We start from the raw sequence: 24,094 nt of genomic DNA on the forward strand, positions 1-24,094 counted from the left end.
CCTGCTTCTCCAAACTGGGAACGTGCTGACTGACATCAACTGGAGGTAATGCACTTATAAAGATCCAAAGTGTGTCTTTTAATTTTAAAAAATATATATAAAGTTACATCTGGGTGTTTTTCCCTGTTGGCAGCTGTAGTTTGTTAAGAAATTTCTGTGGTTTCTGGTTATTTCTGTGATGTGGTAATTTAACAGCTGTTGCTTGTGGACTTTGTAGTTTTATCCTTTGCACCAGTTTCTCCTCTCACAGCATTACAAGGTTTAAACTCAATTAACAAACATGGAAAATGAAGCCACACAAACTATTTGTATACAAACCAGGTTTATTCGATGTCTTATGGCAGATTGGAGTCTGTAAATGTATAAAAGTAGACGGCTGTTACATGTCATTGACCCAGGATGAACAGTACTGTGAGTTAAGGCACATGTTAGTGTTTGAAAGTGTTTAATGATGCTGATCTGCTTCTGTAGCTGCCCTCTGTTGAATCAGGATGGATACATTTACTTTAAAAATATCTTGGCTGGGTTAATACTTCATCTCAGTCCATCCCCAGCCCAACGTTTGGATCTGATTTATTCCATAATCACACTGCAATCACTGCAGAGCTCGTTTCCGAGACGTACGGTATTTATGCAAATTAACATCATTATCTCAGTTTATATACACTCAAAGATGAAAAAGATTTAAAGCATTTCTCTGAGAAATTGCCGGTAATGGTGAAGATTTCACCAACAGTGAAAAGAAGAAGTGCTCAGCAACATTCAGGCCTCATAAAACAAACACTGGAACACCAAGCGAGTGTTTATCTGTCAAGAAAAACAGATGTGTCCTGCTGATGAGGTAGAGATGATCCTTGCTGTCTGGTACCACTCCAGATTGTTATCCTCAGTCTGTGTGAAATGCCAAGCAGGCCCGGCTTCACGTTTGGGGACTGTTTGACTGACTGACTCCCATGCATGAGGTGAAATCCTTGCGGCAGTCCCAGGTACATTGAGCAGTACGTGAGGCGGTTCAGATGGCAGACTGAAGCATAGTAACGTTAGTTCCTTGAATGAGGTTGTCATCCTGCCCGTCAATCAGAGGGTCCCACTGATCAAAGTTCTTATCCAGACCTGCAAAACACAGAATTCAGAATGTGTATTTGTGCTAAAAGTGTCAAACAAACTCCAAGATGAACCTGTGAGATCCTAGAAATGACTGTTGGGGACTGTGAGCGCTTTATTAGGGTGACATCAACACTGCTTTTGTCTGTTTTAATGCATGACTACTGCTCCGTTTACACCTAGCGTCCACACTACTCGTTTGGTGTACTACTACTCGTACACACTGATTGGCTGTTGAAACAGGTGACGTGCTTTAAAACCAGCCGCCGGCCATTTGACCAGCTGACTTGCAGGTGACACCATCAGCCGGTTTGAGTCGAGCTCAGACCGGCCAGTTCACACCGCTGCAACGTGTTTAATCAGTTTCGTCTAGTCGTGAATCTTTGGTCTGAACTGGACTATAGTAAAAATGGAGATTATTTCTGAACTCTATTAAAAAGCTCACGTGTGCAGAGATTGTTTCCGTTTTAAAATGAGAACAGATCAGTGTGGGTGTGTCCTTATTCTCACCAAGGTGGCGCTGCAGAAAGGCTAGTGTTGCTTTGTTGGAGAGGTCTATGGCGATCTCGGGGTCGATCTCTCCCTTCAGCTTCATCAGCTTGCCGATCCAGTTGCCTGTCAGGAAGGTGAAGTCTGGGAAACTCTGGTGGACTGTTCCTCTGACGAATGAAAACGTCACCACAAAGTCAGGAAAACAGTAAGACTAAACAACCGACCAGATTATAACCCAACTTCAGTCTGTTGTACCTGATGGTGATCATTTTCCTCTGAATGACTGCCGACTCCAGCTTCTTCATGCGGCTGATGTTTCCCGCCCACTGAAACTTCTCTGAGTTGATGAAGAATATCGGCTGCTTCACCCGAGGAAAGATCTCGTCATCTAAAGGGAACATCCAGGCGTCCAGCGCTACGCCACACCTGATGGGAGAGACGGTTTCCAGGGACGGTTATTGCAAAATACAAAGCGGATTACTTCAATATCTAACTTTAGCTTTACTTCACTATCTTGTTTTTTATACGACTGTCATACTATATGATGTAGCAGATTTCCATCTTCCTTGCTTGAGGACAGGTTGAAACTCATTTGTATCATTTAAAAAACATAATTCATGTTTAATCATATTCCTGCTTCTCTGACACAAGGCGATGTGATAAGAAATGCAACCCTGATGTAAACTGTGAATCCACGTACTTGAATTTAACCTCTTTGCACAGAGCTTCAATCACTGTTGCTCCTCCGAAGGAATGTCCCACCGCTGCGATCCTGCACAGATCCATGGAGTTCTGTCAGGACACGAGAAAAACATGACCACTTATAAAATCAGATTACACTTCTTTGTTTGGTTGGGATTCCTGCAGCTTAAAGAGACAACATTTGTTCCTAAATATATCATTATGAAAATAATGTGGGTTGCACAGGGTAGTGGCCACCGGAAAAACAGACTATCAGCGTTTACATAGGTTACTTAGTGGCTTTGTAATAAGCTTCTGCCACCGGTGCCGAAATTTCGTGGAAAAAAATCTACTAGAGGTATACTGGTGGCTTTACAGCCTACATTTTATTGATTATCTCTGATCCCCACGGTCAATTTGGTCGTTGCGACAGTGCGAGCAACACCGCTGACGCTAGGTGGCGCCAAGCTAAAAAAAAACGAATCCTATCTGTTGCCTCTTTAAGGCAACTTAGCTTTAGGACTTTTTAAGTATTTTTTAAGTGAAATTTAACACCAATTTTACAATAAACAAAACTGAAGAAAAAAACATGCCAATAATCGACATCACTTGCTTCGGACTTCCCAAATGTTAATTCTAACATTAAACATGTATTTGTGGTCATGTTAAAAAGTTAATGATCGATTTCAAATGCTGAAAAATTGTCAAACTAAATAGAAAACTATTGTATCATAAAAGCTCCATTTGATTTGCCTTGAAGAAAAGATTTTTGGTTGGATGTGATGAACGTATGTGTGTGTTGTTGGTTCCGCTAACCTGATCTGCGTGACGTTATGTGAGAGACATTTAGTTAATTATTAAAAAAAATAGATATTACCAGTTATTTTGAGATTTTCCAATGTTAAGTCAGAGAAAAAATAAAGATATTATTTGGGCATTTTTTTTGCCTTTAATCGATAGGAAAGTGATGTGTGAAGTGGGGACAGAGAGGGAGTGACATGCAGCAAAGGGCCACAGGCTGGAATCGAACCCGGGCCGCTGCGGCAACAGCCTTGTACATGGGGCGCCTGCTCTATCCACTAAGCCACCGACATTTTAATACCAATTAAAGCCTTATTTTTAAATTTCCAATTCAATTAAATTCAACAGGCTTTATTAGCATGACATTTAACATATTGCCAAAGCACAAATACAATTAAAAGACAGTGAATAAAATTTACAGCATACTACACAAACAACAATAGTAGCGCAAAACAGGTCATTAAATTAGTGAGCAAAACTGAAAATATATATACAATACATATCATATGTCTGATATATGTTAACCTATAAACACATTTTATGTGTTTGTGTGTGAAAACAAAAAAGTACTACTGTCGACTCACGGCGTCTATTATCTAGTGTTTGTGGAATTATGTGTTGTCACAGTTGCGTAAGGATTGTTATGATGTCATATTTCTTAAAGGAAGTTGGGTGTAATAATTTCCAGGAAATGTTGCTCTGTCTCCACCTGTGTCTCAGTGCCTTTCAAGACTTTTCAAGGATCTTTTCCAGTTTCTTTTTTCCTTTGAATCTGTTGAAGACTTGCAAACTACTACAACGCATGAATGAAAACTTCAACATAACGAATCTTATCTACTGTAATCAAGAACACTAAACCAACCCTACAGATGTTTGTATAAATTCCCGTTTTTGCCTGCTGACGTGCTCCAGCTTGTATAATCACCACTTTGTGTTCGGCTCATATTCTCACGGTGTGCAGCTGCTGCCTTGGTTTTCATTTCCAAAGAAAGAAACTCAAAGGTCATGAGTACGTTACCTCCAACGTCGTCCAGTCAAACGGTGTTTGCAAAACATTCTGCACTGGAATCCCTGAGTTGATTTCAATGAGTTTATCCAGAGCCAGAATACATTCATCTGCTCTCTGCTTCACCTGGGAGAGACAGAGAAGATTCACAGCATGCACTAAATATCACTGTAGTTTTACATAAATTCAAGCTTTTAAAATACAAACATAAAGCTCAGTATTTAAAATGATAAACGCAGTAGAGATTAAATGCCAAAATAAACAGGGGGAGAGATCAAATGACAGACCTATCACATGAAAGATCAGTGAACAGAGAGTAAAAACAAGGATGTGGTTTGATGTGAACATCAGTCATGCAGCATGTTGGTTACTGTGGGTAGAGTTCACATGTTGCACAATCCAGCTGAAGCCACGGTGTATAAAGGAGGAATACAGCCTCCACCTCCACCTTAAAGGGATAGTGCACCCAAAAATGAAAATTCAGCCATTATCTACTCACCCATATGCTGAGGGAGGCTCAGGTGAAGTTTTAGAGTCCTCACAACGCTTACGGAGATCCGAGGGGAGAGTGGGTAGCAGCACAACTCCACCTAATGCAGGCTGATGGCGCCCCAGATTCAAACATCCAAAAACACATAATTGAAACCATAAAATATCTCCATACTGCTCGTCCGTAGTGATCCAAGTGTCCTGAAGCTCCGACATAAAAAGTTGTTCGGAAAGCGCAAGCGCGCACACGTGAGCTCAGTGTACAGAGAGGCAGTCAGAGCTACAGGCTACAGTGAGGCTAAAAGCAGAGTTCAAATGACGTTTTTCCAAACAACATTTTTATGTCGGGGCTTCAGGACACTTGGATCACTACAGACGAGCAGTATGGAGATATTTTGTGGTTTCAATTATGTGTTTTTGGACGTTTGAATCTGGGGCGCCGTCAGCCTCCATTAGGTGGAGTTGTATTGCTACCCCCTCTTAGAGTTTAGAGTTGTGAGGACTCTAAAACTTCACCTGAGCCTCCCTCGGCATATGGGTGAGTAGATAATGGCTGAATTTGCATTGTTGGGTGCACGACCCCTTTAACATGACTGCTGACTCATGTATGCTGCTGTCAGTGTGTTAGAGGTCATGGATTCTTCCTCCCATAGTAAAGTACCTGTTTGTTTCTGAGGGCGAATTCACTCTCTCCGTGCCGCAGAGCTCTGTAGTACATCCACTCTTTCACCAGGTTGTCTTCGGCTGAGGCCGACGTTTTAGGCTTTTTGTCCTTTGCCTTCTCTGACTCCGTCTTCTCACGAAAATAATACGTAGCTGAGGCTGACTGGTCTCTGCGTACGAAAAGAAACACATAGTTATTATGAATCAAAAGCTGAGTACCACATACGAAACCCTGAAATAATATAGTTTATATCAGTGTTTATTTTCTGGCTCTCTGTTTTCTCTGTTAGATATGACAGTAAAATGTAAGTTTGTGACCGTTATTACACCAGATGACTTTTCAAGTAATTTTTCTGTCGCAGACACATTTCAAATGTCAGAATAAAATCATGAGAGTTTGCTCCTGTGATCTCTATCATTTTGGTGCTGAGTTGAGGTGACAAAATCCAAACTGTTTGAACACAAATGTAGTTTATCTTTATGGATTATTTTGATGCCGAATTGACAAGAATACTGTCGACCTATGATGCCATTTATCTTGTGTTTGTAGAGATATGTGTTTTTGCAGTCATGTAACACATTGTTAAAATATCATATTTCTTGAAGGGAGTTTGGTGCAATATTTTCCACCAGGAGCAGGACGGGAAATAATCTCAAGAGGAGTCTAGTTGTAGTCAAGTAGTGACTTTGTAAGATCCCCAGTCTTTGCAAAAGTGTGCAACTGAAAACTCACATCGTCTTTCAATGTCAAACGGTGTTTTTTCAAAGTCTACCGATGGACGTCAGGCAGTAATCGAACAAAGCAAACAAATTAAAAATATCAGAATGGCTCTGTGAACACCATCCGCTGTTTTTAAACATTTCAAAGACTAAATGTTTAATCTTGAGAATAAAGATCAAATGAATCACTAATAAAAATGATCATTAGTTGCAGCCGCAGAGATGAATATACTGTAACTTCCTTTGTTATCAGGAAACAGCACCGCCTCAGAATACATCCTGTTTCAAGCGAATAAGAAAACAGATTGCCGATCGACTATCTGATAAATATTATGTAATCTGCACGTCCATTAGAAGCTCTCCTTGTTCAGACTTGCTGTTAAAGTGAACGGGCTTTTGCTGCGACTCAACATGACACTGGAGGAGAATTAACGTTCTTTATGACCGCTGGTTTGTTTGCTATGACAGACTAAACAAACTAGTCTGGCACTGTGACAAAAGCCCCAGCGGCTGAGCGGCTGGTTTGACCTCTGACCGTCAATAGAGGCACGTGAAACAAAGTCCGTCTCGCCTCCCACAGCCATGAAGTAGGTCAAAACACTGGCACATCCTTTTTCTGTGGCTTTAGCCTTTAATCGGCTGCGAAAATTCAGTGGAATACCACTTTAACCCACATGAGTGACGGACTAACTGTGGCCATTATGTTCATCTCCATACTGTCCCCTTGTCTCTATACTGAAAAGAAATGTGATGACCTGGTTGATTCGTACTATTGTCTGCACACCCTTTCCACTTTTACTCCACAGATAAACAGACAGCTGCCTGCAGAAGAGACTGCCCTCTGTTATTGTTTGCTTGGCCAACGCTCAACTAGAATTTCCTCCAACTCGCACGTGGCCTTCCTTTCAAAGGTTCAGTGTTCATGTTGTCAGCCGCAGTTTGAATAAAGATTCAACATGATAGTCTACAATATTAAAGCTGTTTAAAAGGAACACTTTACCCACAAAATGATCAACTGTAGATCAGTTACTTGTCCTGTGTCACATGGAAGTCATGATCCAAACTTTGTTTTTCTTACATGCCTCTGCAGTGAACAGAGGATAAAAAAGAAACGAACATGCTTCATGAATTGAAGGAATCAGCTTCCATGTTTAACAAAAGCAAAACTATATCAACACATCAGTTTACAAGCTCTCACACAACTCGAGTAGTATCACTCAGGTCTCATTTATTGAGTCTTACACTCAGTACTCAGCAGTAACACTTAAACAGAAACAGTCTCAGGCGCGGACGAGAAACATGCCTGGCCTGGCGCATGCATTTAAACCATAGACTGCATGACATAATGGGCGTAGCCACTGTGACGTCACTCGTTGGTTTGTGAATTGCAGGCCCCCAGGAAGTGCTCCTGTCTGAAAAGGCAGTTTTCGTAGTGGCCAAACAGTGGAATTACAATGAGCGGGTCTATCACTCGATGTCATTGGGCCCAAAAAGACTTTTCCCATAGACTTACTATCAGGATTGAATCTATTTGGTCCGATAACATCTGGAAAGTCTAGAGTAGCTGCAAGATTAAATCTCTTATCCCCATTCAAGTTAGCGTAGCGCTAAACTGGAGGTAGCCGACCCAGGTTTTTTTATAGGCCCAATGATGTGGAAGCAGCACCTATCAGTGATTCCCATAGAATTAGAGTCTATGTGTGGTGGTAGCTGACTATAGAGGGGGATTTGAATGTCTTTGAGGGTCCGTGAACGCCGCGCATGAGTTTTTTTTTCCTCTGCGGCAGTTTGTGACTCGTAGGGTTCAGAGTTGATCAGATCAGATTGGTGGTGAAGAGCAGCTGCTGCAGAGGCAAGTTTAGACCCAGTTTAATGTGCCTGACATTCTGCTGCTCCATCTGTGCCTCGAGTACGCTCCTGTGCTCCTACAGTGTGGTGCTATACATAACCAAACGACATATATATTTAATCAGCGCTCCTAATGAACGGTCCAGCTTCAAAAATTGAAAATCTATTTGTGGCGTCAAATGTTTTAATCATGGCTGATCGCCACAAATAAACACAAACAAGTGGGAAACCTTGGAATATTCAACTTAGGGGATCTTTTAGTAAAACCAAACCCTGAATGAGACGTTAATTAATTAACTTTAATGTCAACTGACTGCACTCACCTGTCAGTCAAAGCAGCTACGGAACTAATCATGCATAACTTTAAACCTTAATAAAATGTTAACAGGTAAATTATATAAAAATTCAGCCTCTGTACAGTTGCATGTGTGTTGAAATTAGCTACAGAGACCAAACTGTTTTTGTACCAGGCTGTAAACATGTTCATTTCTGCTGTAAAGTTGGACACTTTTAACATGGAGGTCTGTGGGGACTGACTCGCTGTTGGAGCCAGCCTCAAGTGGCCATTAGGGGAAATGCAGTTTTGGCACTTGGCTTCATTTCACGTTGGCTTCATTATTTAGCCGCAGAGCTTGCCACTTGATCTGAACTCTGCTCAGTGGAACACACAAGCAGCGTTCAAACACACTCACTTACCCAGGCATGCTACTCTTACGCAGAATTGTTTTAAATAGGGACGTTTTTGGGAAAATGCATGCTTTAGAAGTACTGAACACACAACTGGACAAATGAGACTTGGATTATACTGCACCAGGTGAGTAACAGTTCGTAAATGTTTTGATACAGTTTTTCCTGTTGTTAAACGCAGCCCCCTTTACTGTAATTCATCAAGACTTTTGTCCACTTTTAGATTCTTTTAGTGTTCTTCACAAATTCACATAAGGGGTGAGTAACTGACATACAAATGGTCACTTTGTGGGTGAAGTGTTCCTTTAATAACTGCCCTCCGATCCTGATTTGTGTTCTATTAGAAGCTTCTTTTGTAATTAAATAAATCCAGACAGCAACATCATTCAGCAAAAAGTGTAAGTAATAAAAATAATCTTGTACCTGTGTTCCACGGACGCCACAATGAAGCCCTGAGAGGCCAATTCTGCACATATAGCTGAATACAAAGTCCTAGAAAACACCAAGGAGATGTAAATTACACCACTGCAGCTGATCACACCTTCCAGTTCATAATGAGTAAATACTGTAGTCGTGTTAAAATTGATTGTGTGTACCTAAAAGCTCCGAGGCCATGAGAAAAGATAATGACAGGACATTTTTCATTTGATTTAAAGGGAGCATCCATCGAGGCTGGAATCTTGGAACAACCTGAAACAACAAATCAACAAACATCTTAAAGCACAGGACCGTTTGTGTTTGTGTTTGTGGACACTTTAGGCAGTTTACTGGGAGTTATGGAGACTATTTTACTGATGACCATTTCTCTGCAGTCACATTGTACATTCTCCCACCTTTCAGGCAACTGCTGGTTCCCATATATTTCTAAAGTGTGACCATTGACTTGCAGAATTGAAACACACTAGAGTTTGGTAAGTTCTGATTGTAGTGGGCGGCATTTCTGCTTTCACTATTATCAAAGTTTTCAAAGCTGATTTAAACACTTTGTAAAAATGAGGGTAAACCAGTGTTTGTTTCGAAGGAGTGAAAACTTTCTCAAATTTAAAACATCTGGAAACTTACACTTATTATATTTGTCATTAATGAACAAAAACATGCAAAAAAACCCTGGTATGGTTCAGGAAAAATTACTTTAAGTACATGTTTTTAAAATGTTTTGCATTTTATTAACTGATGTTACCGAAAAGATAGTTGAAAATCCGTTCACTGAGGCTCCTGTTGATTTTCATGAAGTCTGCCAACCCGTTGAAATACTCCCTGCACGGTACCCAGTCTGGTTTTTCGGCTTTCTCAGTCTCTAGACAGGGATAGTAAAGCCGGAAGAAGCTGCCCTGTAAATGAGACACACACAGGAGAGACAAGAAAGTGTTGTTAGCTTATATCAGACTCAGCCATACGGAGAAAATCAAATATCATTATCATGTTTGACCAAATACCTTGATATTGTAGGACTGACTACTGGTGCATTCATGAAATATTTACACAATTTTGATATATAATCATCAGTAATGTGGATATAATGAGAGAGTGGGTGAAGGAAAAGTGGCAGAGTTCAGAAAAATGACACCACTTTAGTGTAATGCCGCCTTTAAGTTTAAAACTAGAGAAAGACACTAAATCATGTTAAAATATTCAAAGTCTAAGACGATATCTAGTCGCATATCATAAGGACATAATATTGATAAATTAATCAGCCCTACGTTGATAATTACACTTTTAGCTGATGTGTAGCATAAAGCACATTAACTGTACGTCTCAAACGTGTGTGATTGTTACTGTGTACAGATTCTGTCTCCCTCTCACGTTGAACTTTGAAACTCTTATCCTGTGAACTGCTGCAGGAGTGACCGATGAATGGCGTAATGGAATTGATTATCAACTTCTTATTGCTGCTGACAGAACAGTTTTATAGCAGCTGTACAAATTGTAATCGATGACATTACAGAATAAGACCTCTGGGGCACTTCAGGTGTGCCCCAGAGCTCTGTCCTGGGGCCCCTCCTCTTCATCACTTACCTCCTTCCCCTTGGCACTATCTTCTGCAAATTCAATATCCATTTCCACTGTTTCGCGGATGACACCCAGCTCTACTTATCCAGCAAATCAACTTCCACCCTCCCACCCTCCTCCCTCACTACCTGCTTATCTGAAATAAAATCCTGGTTCACCTCAAACTTCCTAAAACTAAACAGTGATAAAAACCGAAATCCTCCTCATCTGAACTAAATCTACATTATCCAAAGCTGACAGTTTTCCCTCATAATCGACAGTTCCTCAGTTTCCCCCTCCCCTCAGGTTAAGAGTCTGGGTGTCATCCTCGACAGCTCTTTATCATTTCATTCTCACATCAATAATATTACCCGGTCTGCATACTTCCATCTACGCAACATAAATCGTCTCTGCCCCTCCCTCAGCCCCCACACCACTTCGATCCTTGTTCACAGCCTCGTCACTTCCCACATTGATTACTGTAACTCTCTCCTCTTCGGCCTCTCTCAAAAAACCCTCCATAAGCTTCAAATGGTCCAGAATTCAGCCGCTCGCATCATCACCAAAACCCCTTCATTTCACCACATTACCCCCATCCTACAGCATCTCCACTGGCTCCCGGTTAAACACAGAATAGATTACAAAATCCTTCTGTATACCTTCAAGGAACACAGAATAGATTACAAAATCCTTCTGTATACCTTCAAGGCCATCCATAACCTCGCCCCTCCTTCTTTGTCGGATCTCCTCCACATTGCCACCTCCTCCCGCTCCCTCAGATCCTCCTCCTCCATCCACCTCTCTGTGCCCTTCGCCCGCCTCAGTACCATGGGGAGCAGAGCCTTCAGTCGCTCTGTTCCCCAACTCTGAAACTCACTCCCACCAGACATCCATCGACTCTTTTCCACTGTTCAAATCTAGACTCAAAACCCACCTGTTCAAGATATCATACTCTGTAATTGCACTGTTCCATTTCATTCTGTGTAGCTTTCATCTGTGTTTTTTATTGTTTTGTTTTATTGCTGTACAGTGTCCTTGAGTTTTCTGAAAGGCGCTTATAAATAAAATGTATTAATATTGTTATTATTATTATTAGTATTATTATTATTGTTGTTAAACCCAGGTGTGCTGCCTTTGTCAGTTTCATTTTATATTTACAGTGTCTTTAGAGGTCCAGTGTGCAGGATTTAAGGCAGGGGTCGGCGAGCTTTAATATCAAATGAGCCATTCTTAACCCCTCCCAAAAACTGTGTGGAGCTGTGAAACATATTTGAGGATGATAATGATGGTAACACAGTTTATTAAGTCTAAATGATCTAAAATAGTCTATTAACGTTACAAATAGGTCTTAATGCACATTCATTAATTTATGATTATTTAACTTTGCAGCATTGGCAGTGAAAGTAAACCAATTATTTCACATACTCGCAGGTATACATTAACATATAACTGCTGTCAGTATCATCACACATGTAGATATTAGTGCGATAAACAAAACAGAGCATAGTAACAAAAAAATTAACACAAACACTGTCTGACCTTCTCTTAATAACATCATACCTCATGTAACACAGTTGGAGAGCAGTCAATCTTAACACCCAAAATTTCACACAGACGTTTTGTTATTGGTTCCCATTTGGAATCCATGACGACTCTAGCCAGGGAGACTCAAGACGAGCCCCAACTACTGAGGTAAATTTAGAGGAAAAGGCAACGTGCTGTAGACGTGTGACGCACATTTTAGTCTACAAAATGTTAAATATAATTTTTAATTCCTTGTTGAGGCGACACATTTGAATTTAAGAATCACTTTAGGCTTACAGCAATGATAAATTAAAATAAAAATGTTACAAAATAAAAACCTCTTGAACGTCTGGATCTTAAGTTACCAGAGAAAAAAGGTGAGCACACATTAGCAGGTGCCGAACAGCGTCAGAGAAACACTGATTTGTAATGTAAAACGTCTATATTCAGTGTTTTTCCTGGTTTAATTCAGATGGCCTGTTTGTTTTGGAGAGGAAGAGACACCAGTAAAAACCTCCTGAACAATGAACACTAAAAGAATTCTAACCAGGAGAAGTTTCAGCTGGTTGCAGTCTGCAATCCTCACCACTAAATCCCTCTAAATCAGACACACTGGACCTTTAAACAATGCTGATGCTATTCTCCACAATATACAGTAATAATATCCGATTTCTGATGCAGCACTTTGGGGAAGAAAAGCATCTGTTAAACTGCCATTCCCATGTGAAGCACAGTGAACACCTCTGTGCCTGTCTACATGAAAACACACATGTACAAACAAAGTCAACTTCTCCTCTGTGGTTCGATGTCGGCTTCTGCTTTTACCTTTACAGTGTGGTCCATCATGAAGTCAGTGCATCCCACAGCATGAGGGCCCTTAGCTGGAGGGATCCCAAGGTGATTACTGCAGGTGTTCCCCATGGCGAAGAGTGTGTACCTCCTCTGGTCTGTCAAACAAACACACACTTAACTGATATAACACTGTTGACAGGAAGTAGGAGTGTTCATATTACATTGATGTACACGTGATAGTATCGTGTAAACAACCCAGTGCATTTTAAATGATTTCAGTTTCTTTCTGTTCTCGCTTTGTCTCATGATAGTCATGACTGAGAGAAAATTACTTGACAAAAAACAAACACAGACTTCTTCTCCACAATAAACCGCTGATAAAGATTTGAGGCAGTGAATATCAAATGTCAGCAGATTATAAATACAGCTCCAATTTTAATTCTTTCAATGAACAGTATCAAAATGATTATTTTGCTCTACATTATTAGTGATCTTTGTTAATGTATGAGAAATTACATTCTAATGTGGACAAATACAACTCTTATTTTAGAGCTGTCTATATTTTATTTTGTATTTTTGTTCCATGTTGTCTGTCTGTAACTTATGTTGCTGCCTGTCTCGGCCAGGACACTCTTGTAAAAGAGATTTTTAATCTGAAGAGATTTTCTGGTTAAATAAAGTTAACTAAAAAATAAATAATAATAGTAGTAGTAATAATAATAATCAAAAGGCATGTTCATAACACAAACATTTGTTATTAAGAAAAATAAATGCATATAAACATCTTAAATAATAATCCAGCACGCCAAAAAAAAAGATGACCGTCATGATTGAGATTAGATGACTTGACAAAATCAGACTACTTCAAATGTCATTATATTAATTATATATACAGTCGAAATTTTAATTCTTTCATTGAACAGTATAAAAATGCTTTTGTTATTCTTTCCATATTATTAGTGATATTTGTTAATGTATGAGAAATTACATTTCAATATAATTTCCGGGCCAGGACACCCTTGAAAAATATTTTTTTTTTATCTCAAAAGGTTTTTCTAGTTAAATAAAAAATATACATAAATATAAAATATAAAAAGGCCTGTTCATAAAATAAAAATGTGTTCGTCAAGAAATATAAATGCAAAAAATAAAAAATAAATAAAGGATGACAGCCATGATGTCATGAGATGACTTGACAGAAAAAAACAGACTAATTCTGCAGAATTAAACTGCTGATAAAGACTTCGGGCAGTGAATATTAAATGTCAGCAGATTATAAAAACAACTCCAAATTAAATTCTTTCTTTGAACAGTATAAAAATGCTCTACGTTATTAGTGATCTTTGTTAATGTGTGAAAAATTACATTTTAATGTGGGAAAAAATAAACACTTGTTAATCTTTCATCTTCATTTTTGACTGAGTGATTACTGTTTGATTGTGAGCCTCAGTTTTACAGACGGGAAAACTAAAATAACTATAAAATAATCATGGCAACATGTTAGTGAGATCATGATGTATCTGAGTGTGAGTCAGAGTCAAAGTTCACCCATTCATGTAACAGCTCCACGTAACCTTTCAACTGCTTTCAACAAGCTGACTGTAGAATAAATGTGTATTAATAAAACCTGTGCTGTTTCGGTCCCCACCTGTCCCCCACCTGTCCCCCACCTGTCCCCTACCTGTCCTCGCCCACTCGTTTGTCCTCTTGACTAATAACCGTACAAATCCTCCATGAGACAACATAGACGTCAGTAGTGTCAGAGCGAGGTTCCCTCGGTGTCTTCAGCCTACTGTTAGCCTCAAAAACACCAATAAAACTAACGTTAGCTATTTAACAAAACGGAACGAGACCTACCGGAGATACAGGCGTAGCCGTGTGCCGAAGTCACTACATCAGTTTCGCAACATTACCGCGTAACTACCGTGAATATGTCCAGATAAATGTGCCGGTGTGAGTCACCCGGGGGCGGTTTGACAGGTCGCTGCTGTCGGTGTTAGCTTGGCTAGCCACTGCTAGCATGGTGGGAGGGGCTAAAGCAGAGTGGTGAATAGAGAGGGGTTGTTTTCTCCACCGTCACACACCAGCCGCCTCGCCTCTCACTGCTTAAACACTCCCTGAAGTTTTTTATAACTTATATAAAAAATAGATCCAGGGCTGGAAACCAAGATCGTATTATTATCATGATTACAGAACATATATTCTACGTAATGTGTGTCCTCTAAAGTCCTTTTTAAAACTGGCTGAACTGATCTTTATATATGGCTCTGCTTTGGATAGCCGTTGGAGTATGGGCACGCGCATATGTTGACAGCAAACATGGCCGCTGTGGTTAATAATATTGTTGTTTTTGTGCCAGGACATGAACAAACAAACAAATACGCGCTGCTTTGTTGAATATTTGGTCCAACGTTACCTGTTTACGCTATTTACTGCGGCTGAATGAACACCCCGCACCTGTAGGGGGCAGCAGGGAGCAAGTGTCATAGAAACAAGGCGAGTGAAGTCACGAAGAACACCGTAGAGGGATGCAGTGTTTGTTAACGGAGCCGGCGAAATAAAAGTCATTTATCAACCGTTGAAATGAAGCTGGTGAGTTAACAAGCTGTTGGCACAGTTAAAGTCGCCACCACAACCTCAGCTGGCTATAATAATGGGTCACGAAGTCGTCAGGGTGTCTTTCCTCTATCCTGTTAGCTTAGCAGCTATTAGCCCTGTGTGGTCCTCTATCAGTAGTCAGTAACGTTATCTAGCCAGCTAACAGCTAGGCTAACAGCTAGGCTAACAGTCAAGCTATGAAAGCTAATATAAAAATACTGACACAGTTGGAGCGTTTTGTTCTTAAAATGAGCCAAACTTTACAGCAGTTTGTGTTTGGTTTTTTTTGCACAGATTATAGACTCTCTGCCTGCACTAAATGTGTGTTTTTAATTGTATTATTTCATGACTTTATAGCTACAATTATTCAAAGTAACTGTCAACAGAGGCGAGGTGTTGTACAGAGCAGTAATAGGCTACAGAAATAATATTACTCTGAAACAGAACACAGATCTCACAGGTGTTTTTAAAACCAGGTAAGTTAAGGGACACTTGCACAGAAGGTGAGTCACCTACATCAGTAAACTAGACACACCAGACAGGAGAGCATCAAAGACTGTGGCTGTATGTTTTTATTCTGCTCTGTATCTGTCATGTATTGTGTTGCTGACACAGCCATGTTTGTTACTAATCACTTTCCTTTCTTCTCTCAGTATTGTCTGTCTGGCCATCCCACATTGCCTTGCAATGTGCTCAAATTCAAATCCACCACTATCATGTTGGACTGTGGGCTGGACACCACCTCTGTCCTCAACTTCCTGCCCCTTCCTCTTGTCCACAGGTGAGTCAGTGACATCAAGTGGTGCCTTCATTTATTCATTAATAGATAGACGACTTGTTTTAGTCATGATGGGTTTTTCTTTTTTTGTTCTTTTTAGCCCACGACTGTCCAAACTACCTGGCTGGGTCTCGAAAGACGGAACGATAAACTTGGAGAAGGTATGAGAAGCTGTTTCTGTTGCTTTTAATTCACTGAGTATTCCGTATCTTAACTAGAGCTTTGTGAGGGTTACCTAGAGTTGTGTCTGTTTCTCTCTCTGTCTGTAAAATGTAAATACATTGATATTTGTCTGTGACGCTACAAAAGGAAATAAGCTATTTCTTTCCATCGTTGCAGGAGCTGAAGGAGTGTGCAGGACGAGTGTTTGTGGACTCACAACCAGAGTTCTGTCTCCCTGAGGTAGCAAACATGGCCGCCATACATGCAGGATATTTAGTTGAAGTCTAGTGTTTCAAATGAATGATTCTGCTGCGGGACATTAAAACACTAACTTGCCAGCCCAGATATTTCATTCTCTTTTCATGACTGTGCTTTTGCCACAGTTATTATTATACAATCCAGTATTTCTAATATAGATTATAATAAATGCTCCACCCAGTGTAATAATACACATCATTTATATTGACCACAGAGGGAACTGCTGGATCTGTCCACCATCGATGTCATCCTGATCTCCAACTACCACTGTATGATGGCGCTGCCCTACATCACTGAGCACACAGGCTTCACTGGGACAGTGTACGCAACAGAACCAACCCTACAGATCGGCAGGTAAGGAGATACGAGGGATGCAAACTTCATCATATTATTTTTATATTAATTTAAAGGACACTGTACATTTTGTTATTTGAAAGTTGAGTTTGAAGAACAAAATGTAACGTCAGGAAAATAAACTCTGGCTGATGTTGTGGTTTCAGTTCTTTCCTGTTGTTATTTCACTTTCACAGACTGTTGATGGAGGAACTGGTGAACTTCATGGAGAGAGTTCCCAAAGCCCAGTCTGCCACCTGCTGGAAAAACAAGGAAATACAAAGGTAAGAAAAATCGAAAACATACAAAAAATAAATATATCTGTGGATAATTGTGTATTTTTGCATTACAATTATATCATGTAAAAATATAAAATGTGACATTTCAAACACAGTCCTAGAAGCTTTTTACCTTTCCACTGTTTATCTTTTCATGTATTTGGTTTTAATTGGCTCCATTTTATTTTATTTTACCGTCAGTTACTTTTCAACAGATTAACTAATACAATCAAATTTTTTAAAATCATTATTTTATTACATTAGGATGCTCCCAGGGCCGCTGAAGGATGCAGTAGATGTGTGGACGTGGAAACGATGCTACAGCATGCAGGAGGTCAACTCTGCCCTCAGCAAGGTGCAGCTCGTGGGATATTCACAGAAAGTGGTAAGAACTTTCTTTCCTCCTACACCACACAGGATCAGGGTTATTTAGTATACACTATTTTTGTATAGGTAACACTCAGAGCTGAAATAGTTTGAAGCTTCATTTCATAATGTTGACATTCGAGGGGGTTACTCTGAGCCAGTGCAAGTTATATTCAATAAATAATGACTAACCCTTTTAATTTGATGATTCACTTCATTCAAATTGAGGATTTTGGTCAGGATTAGTTTTTATGTTTGATCTTAAATATCCGTATACATCCTCTTGTATTCTCTTCGTAACAACCTTCTTCCTTCTCCCTCCAGGAGTTGTTTGGAGCCGTACAGGTCTCCCCCTTGAGCTCTGGTTACTCTTTGGGAAGCTCCAACTGGATCATCCAGTCTCATCATGAGAAAGTTTCCTATGTGTCGGGTTCTTCCCTCCTCACCACACACCCACAGGTCGGTCCAACAATGGAGGAAGTTACACTAAGGGACCGACCGAAACCTGCACGATCCAGAATGTGACACCAGTGTTTCACTTGACTCTCAGTGTTTGTGTGTGAAATGCATTTAAATTAACATCACAGATTCTAAGATGGTTTTTCAAACTGAAAGATGATCAAACCCTCATCCTATATGTCAGCTTTTGTTTATGTTTATAAAAATCCCAAAACACATGAAACGTTGCACAAATTAATTCCTTGTATGACTAATATACAATATACTGTAGAGCGCGTGAAATGTCATTAGAACTACACGTAGACCAGAGTGAGCAGGAAACAAACGTTTGTTTAACAAGAAATAAATTCATACAAACTTGAAAATTTTGACTCCAAACACGTCAAAGTACATTGACATCGTGAAAAACGTGTGGGAACTCTGGTACCATGACAAACTTAGAGGAACCTTTTCACAGGGCTGCTGATAATGTAAAGTCTCATCTTCTCTCCTCCCAGCCGATGGACCAAAGCTCCCTGAAGAACAGTGATGTTCTGATTCTGACAGGCCTCACCCAGATGCCCACCGCCAACCCAGACGGCATGCTGGGAGAATTCTGCAGCAACCTCGGTAGGTCCAAACATACTGGATTATGTTAAATCTAAAGATTTAGGCGGTAATTTTAGTTCTAAGTATTTATTCTCTCTCTGTGTACGTAGCCATGACGATTCGAGCAGGAGGAAATGTGCTGGTGCCGTGCTACTCGTCGGGGGTGATATACGACCTGCTGGAGTGTCTGTACCAGTTCATAGAGAGCGCCAACCTGGGGACCACGCCCTTCTACTTCATCTCACCCGTCGCCAACAGCTCGCTGGAGTTCTCTCAGATCTTTGCTGAGTGGTGAGGAGCTGTTCGGCAAAATGTCCATACTTTAGAAATCTGTCAGCATACAGAACACGTACAGCACATGTATGAAGTAATACTGAATCACACACAGTGACAGGTGAAGAGAATCATATTGATCATCTCATTACACTGCAGCATTATGCTGGGAAACCTTAAGTTCTGGCATTAGCGTTGATCCCATCTGATAGGTTCCAGGGTTAGGGTTAGGGTCCATGCCTCGACAGGTCAGAACCAAGTCCAATCCAAGAAGGCCCCAATGTGGATAGGGGGCACAGGCACTTCCCATGAATCCTTGATCAGACTGGGACCTGGGGAATTTGAAGGCCAGGTTGATACCTTGAGCTCTTCATCACATTCCTCTGGTCTGTAACGATGTTTGGGTGGGTGGAGCCAGTCAAGTTGCATCCACATGAATGCGAGGACCAAAGTTTTCTCAACAGAACATTTTATTGTAACTTGATTCTGATTTTGTCACTTGATTTTGAGGTTGGTTTAAAAGCACATAAATGTAGTCGAAACAAATTGTAAATGGTGCTTATTTACTTGATTGGCTGAGGCCGTTGAGAGCTGTGGTTTCCCGTCGTCACGTGCATTCACTTTTTTTTTTTGTCTCTCTTTTTTAAGGCTTTGCCACAACAAGCAAACAAAGGTTTATCTTCCAGAGCCTCCGTTCCCTCATGCAGAGGTGAGTTCTGCAGCTGTGTCTCCTACCAGTGAAGAGCAATGTTGCATTTCAGAGATTATGGATAGTCAGAGATCCTGGTTTTAAGCTAGCAGATGACCCTGCAGGCCAGTGAAAAGCTCGGGGCATTCCATACAGTCCCTCAAAACGGCGCTCTAAGCACTACGATCGTTCCTAGTTCTTACGCCGAGGGCACAACAAAAAAGGGGTAGAACTGTGAAAAAGTTCCTTCGGGCTTTAAACGTTTACAAACTTCTGTCTTACATGTGCTGCGTTGTTGTTTCAGCTGATCCAGACCAACAAGCTGAAGCACTACCCGAGCATCCACGGAGACTTCAGCAGTGAGTTCCGTCAGCCGTGCGTGGTGTTCACCGGTCATCCATCTCTGCGCTTCGGGGACGTGGTTCACTTCATGGAGCTGTGGGGCAAATCCGGCCTCAACACCATCATCTTCACTGGTAACTACAACTCTATCACGAACACTCCCACATCATACACCGAACATGAAGGAAAAGCCTGTAACTATAAATCTTCTGTGACTTTTCTTTCACATCACCAGAGCCGGACTTTTCTTACCTGGATGCTCTGGCTCCGTACCAGCCGCTGGCTATGAAGTGCGTTTACTGTCCCATCGACACTCGGCTCAACTTCCACCAAGTGTCAAAGCTGCTCAAAGAAGTCCAGGTACGGTCTGCACCTGTTTGGGTTGTGGGAGAAATAAGCAGTAAATGGATCACACAAATATGAACAGGGAGTTTATCATTGTGTAGGGTTCTTTGGTGAGGTTGAGAAGTGCCAAATTGAACGAGATAATGACTGGAAAAATATCCTGATTGTGTGGCTCAGAAATGGCCGCCTCGTGGGTATTTTCTGCACACAATACTGGAGAATTGTGCAGCAAGCAAATAATGAAGTCCTGTGGGTGAAAGAGAAGGATGGAAACAATTTTACAAGCTAACAGGAAAGGCACAAACAAGATAACAGAACAATATTAGATCAGCATTCAGAGCAGAGCAGGAGGGAATACACAACAGTCCTGGAAGGTAAATTGGACGTTTAATGGTTAGTCTTTCAGTTGACCTTATAATTCTTGCCACATCCACACTAATACCACAATCTCCATACACAGAAGCATTTTAGCACAGTTTAAAAAAATTATATCCGCCCGTACCTACAGGCCTGAAAACACTTTAAATGGCCGTTTAAATTCACAGGGCATTCAGGTGTAAACAGGAAGCAGATTGTCTACTACAGAGACAGCAATAAGTAAGACCAGATTTCTTTGCTTGGATCGACGACGACACATGAGATTAAAAAGGCCCAGACACACCAAACTGACCTCAGAGAACTAGCGGCAATGAAAGCCGACTGTTTTGCCGCCTGTTGCCTCATGTCTCAGCCAAGCAGTTGCACATGAACACACCGCAAAGACTACAGCCAGCAGCTAACCATCACGTACATTCTGTGCCTGTGTGAGAGGAAACAACTCTCCACACCAGCAGACGGCGATGATCTTTATTTATCATTCAAAAAGGGAAACTGGAAGAGACCACTAGTTAACCAGTTAGCATGTTAACAACACAATCCAGTGTTGAAAGAACGCCGCGCACCAGTGAACCATAACACAAACCATCAGGAAACATTTCTGCTAAAGAGCTCAATGGATAAAGAAAAATAATTTGACCTCGTGGAACAAGTTTGTTTCGGTCTCACTTCCTCTGGACTTCAGCTCTTTGTTTACTTTCCTCACTTCTGATTCTCGCCAATTCAACATGCTGAAATTGATTGGAAAAAAAGCAGACAGGAGCCGACGAGGGGCAGCGAAGCGGGACGCACCGCACGAACTAGAGCGACAGACGTTCACTGGTGGGCCAACATTAACCAACAGCCGACTGTTAGCTCGATGTGTCAGGGCCTTAAGGTGATCAAGGTGGCGGAAAAGAGATTGGGAGTCATTGCAAAACAAATATGGCATCATAACAGAGTGCTACCAGTCATGTTATCCATCACCAGAGGAAGCCATGGTGATGGGACATGAGGAAAAAATTACAGAAGATATGAAGACCTTTGTATAATGTTGTGATTGACACATCATAACCGATTTTCGTGTCATCATCTCCACAAGTCTCAGTTTCCAAACAAAACACAACCGCATTTTTCTGTCCCCATGCAAAGTGATTAAGTCCCTTTCTCCTTCAATGACATCGACCAACAACAGTGATGAGAAGTTCAACTCCCTCTGCAGCCGTAATTTAAACCTTTCAGTCCCGTCTGTCTTCAATAAAAACATGCTCAGTCTAGACTTCAGTTAACCTACCTCAGAGGACTGAATGAGCCATCAGGAGCTGATCACTGTCTCCTGTCTGTCCCTCCTGCAGCCCCTCCATGTGGTGTGTCCGGAGCAGTACACCCAGCCTCCACTGACCCAGTCGCACCGCTCTGATCTGATGCTGGAGCTGCAGCCTCCTCCGATGCCTTACAGACGCTGCTCTGTGCTCAACCTGCCCTTCAGGCGCCGCTATGAGCGCGTCTACATCCTGCCTGAGGTGAGTCACATCAGAGCAGTAACTCACGAGCTTAAACTCATGTCGGTGTGAGTATATTCTGCTTAAGAGAGACCTAACAGACTCAGCAGACGATGTGGAATAAAATATAAAATCTTTGAAAACAGATGATGAGTGCATATTGTAGATTGTCTTGTGTTGGTAGGAGATGATGACGTGTATAAACCTGTCAGAGTTAAAGATTGTGTGTTAAAAGTCGATTCTTCCGTTCACAGCTGGCCAACTCGCTGGTGCCGTCTGAGATCAAACCTGGCATCTCACTGGCCACTGTGTCTGCAGTGCTGCACTCCAAGGACAACAAACACACACTCCAGGTGCGTCACATGACTGTGTTAATATGGACGTCACTGTTGAACCTGCTATCTTTTTAAATTAAAGTTTTTCCTCTCCTGTGTTGCCAGTCGGTGCCCAAACCCCCTCCGGCGCCCCCCAGCAAGAAGAGGAAGCGATTAATGGAGGAGCCCCCGGTGGTGCTGGCCCCCAAACCCCTGCTGAGTGGAGCTGTGCCCCTGGAAGCTTTCCTGGTCACACTGCAGAAGGTGAGCCATCTGTAGGAACCTCAGTGTTGTTTTTAAAACAGCCAGTGGTCACATTTTTGTGCTTTGCTGCCCTCTCGTCATTGCTCCCTCATTCACGGTGTCTTTAGTGTTCCCAAAGGAGGTGACTGCAGTCTGACTGGTCTGTAGAGCATTCTCCAGAAATAACTACAACTTTTTTTTTTTTTTTTAGCAGAAATTACTTTTGCATTTTTGTGTCCATTGCTGAATGACAAGCAGAAGAACATAGTATCTATGAAACTTGATTGTGTATTCATCATGTAGTCTTCCCGTTGCAGCACGGTATCACAGAGGTCAAAGTGGAGGAGACAGCAGACGGACACATTCTACACCTGCAGGCGGAGGACACACTGATTCAGCTGGAGGAGGACGGGACACACATCGTCTGCGACAACAACGAGCCGCTGCGGACCACACTGCGAGACCTGGTGCTGCGCTTCCTGCAGAAACTCTGACCCGAGTCCTCCTCGCGTCTCCTCACTGTTCCGGTGTTTCTGCTTCACTGGACTGTGATTTGTAAAAAAGAGAGGATGGTGGAGGGGGAGGAGAGGACGAAGAGCTGTGAACTGGACTGTGTCCACCTGTAGATTTACTGTAAAGTCCAGTTATATTTTGTAAAATAGTATTTTGTATTAAAATGTTTTTCAGAGATCCTCTCAGCTATGTTTTTATCACTGCAACTTTTGCTGACAGTTAGCCATTTTAGTGGCAGCGCTAACCTCCCCACATGCAAATGTTCCACTAAAAAAAGTTCCCCCAACACTATTTTGCGAGAGCACTGTCACTGCATGCTGGGCTTAGCCCCACCCCAGACGACTGTGATTGGGTTAAGTTTCCTGACCTGTCTCTGGCGCTGAGGCAGGACTGTCTGGCTAAATGAGATCAGTCTGTGATCAACCCATCAGCTGAAGACGTGGCAAGTTTCCAGATGTGATGATTAACCAGGCGTTGGAACAGAACAGGTCGGGGTGCTTCTAACTGTGAACTAAATCTTTGAGATGTGTCTGAATGAAATGTTTCATCCTTTGCTCCCTTATTGAAAGAAAATAGGGTGTATTTTTTTGTGCAGAGGACATTTTGACATGTCGCAGTATAAAACACAGGTGTAGATAACAAAATGAACAACAGCTGAATTTTACTGAGCTGTTTCAGTTTCAGGCTCCTGGTGCTGTGCATGCTGGAGCCATCGTTAAGGTCATCAGTAACACCTGTGCTGGTCACGTCAAAATGGCTGTTTAAAACAAAACAGGCAACAGTTATTGTGTAAGTGCAACTGAAGCTGTTTGAAGATTTAACGCTAGAATCCTCGGCTACTTTTGACAGTGTGAGTATTCAGAAACTGGTCTGTATTTATATACCTTGGTCAAACCCAGTAAAT

The 24,094-nt window shown here is 41.4% G+C and overlaps 2 protein-coding genes and 1 long non-coding RNA gene across 6 annotated transcripts; 1 reads left to right on the forward strand and 2 right to left on the reverse strand.

Moving 5' to 3' along the window:
* Nucleotides 1-311: 311 nt before the first annotated feature.
* On the reverse strand, nucleotides 312-14,800 carry pla2g7 (phospholipase A2, group VII (platelet-activating factor acetylhydrolase, plasma)). Of its 2 annotated transcripts, none has more exons than XM_050057946.1 (11): nucleotides 14,654-14,800; nucleotides 12,830-12,951; nucleotides 9,672-9,822; nucleotides 9,088-9,181; nucleotides 8,915-8,983; nucleotides 5,235-5,406; nucleotides 4,097-4,210; nucleotides 2,297-2,388; nucleotides 1,852-2,022; nucleotides 1,615-1,763; nucleotides 312-1,113 (listed from the first exon to the last, which is right to left on the reverse strand). In XM_050057946.1, exons 2-11 carry the CDS (start codon nucleotides 12,923-12,925, stop codon nucleotides 1,013-1,015), a joined length of 1,209 nt encoding a protein of 402 aa, XP_049913903.1. In that variant the 5' UTR covers nucleotides 12,926-12,951; nucleotides 14,654-14,800; the 3' UTR covers nucleotides 312-1,012. The 2 variants fall into 2 exon arrangements, with proteins under 2 accessions (XP_049913903.1, XP_049913902.1); XM_050057945.1 differs by having other exon boundaries at nucleotides 14,478-14,765.
* Nucleotides 14,801-14,928: 128 nt separating this feature from the next.
* Nucleotides 14,929-23,375, forward strand: ints9 (integrator complex subunit 9). Its single transcript, XM_050057930.1, has 17 exons — nucleotides 14,929-15,388; nucleotides 16,048-16,175; nucleotides 16,273-16,333; nucleotides 16,512-16,574; nucleotides 16,807-16,946; nucleotides 17,123-17,209; nucleotides 17,468-17,588; nucleotides 17,894-18,028; nucleotides 18,526-18,637; nucleotides 18,727-18,907; nucleotides 19,538-19,598; nucleotides 19,882-20,053; nucleotides 20,155-20,279; nucleotides 21,974-22,141; nucleotides 22,375-22,473; nucleotides 22,561-22,698; nucleotides 22,995-23,375. The coding sequence occupies exons 1-17, from the start codon at nucleotides 15,380-15,382 to the stop codon at nucleotides 23,169-23,171; spliced, it is 1,977 nt and encodes a 658-aa protein (XP_049913887.1). The 5' UTR covers nucleotides 14,929-15,379; the 3' UTR covers nucleotides 23,172-23,375.
* Nucleotides 16,967-22,051, reverse strand: LOC126398540 (uncharacterized). Of its 3 annotated transcripts, none has more exons than XR_007570784.1 (5): nucleotides 21,913-22,051; nucleotides 20,172-20,292; nucleotides 19,860-20,013; nucleotides 17,463-17,607; nucleotides 16,967-17,182 (listed from the first exon to the last, which is right to left on the reverse strand). It is a non-coding gene; the product is annotated as an uncharacterized LOC126398540 (long non-coding RNA). The 3 variants fall into 3 exon arrangements; XR_007570783.1 differs by having other exon boundaries at nucleotides 16,967-17,185; XR_007570782.1 differs by lacking the exon at nucleotides 17,463-17,607 and having other exon boundaries at nucleotides 16,967-17,185.
* Nucleotides 23,376-24,094: the final 719 nt, after the last annotated feature.

This window comes from Epinephelus moara, chromosome 12 (genome assembly GCF_006386435.1).
Source record: "Epinephelus moara isolate mb chromosome 12, YSFRI_EMoa_1.0, whole genome shotgun sequence".
Classification (NCBI taxonomy): Eukaryota; Metazoa; Chordata; class Actinopteri; order Perciformes; family Serranidae; genus Epinephelus; species Epinephelus moara.

Bases quoted from the DNA above. Each gene is read 5' to 3' on its own strand.
- pla2g7 (XM_050057945.1), bottom strand. From the start codon at position 14,541: ATGTTGTCTCATGGAGGATTTGTACGGTTATTAGTCAAGAGGACAAAC. The intron at 9,823-12,829 runs GTAAAAGCAGAA...TCTCATTTACAG, and splicing joins TGATGGACCACACTGTAAAG to GGCAGCTTCTTCCGGCTTTA. The intron at 1,764-1,851 runs GTACAACAGACT...TTCATTCGTCAG, and splicing joins AGGAAAATGATCACCATCAG to AGGAACAGTCCACCAGAGTT.
- ints9 (XM_050057930.1), top strand. The intron at 17,589-17,893 runs GTAAGAACTTTC...TTCTCCCTCCAG, and splicing joins TGGGATATTCACAGAAAGTG to GAGTTGTTTGGAGCCGTACA. The intron at 22,142-22,374 runs GTGAGTCACATC...TTCCGTTCACAG, and splicing joins GCGTCTACATCCTGCCTGAG to CTGGCCAACTCGCTGGTGCC.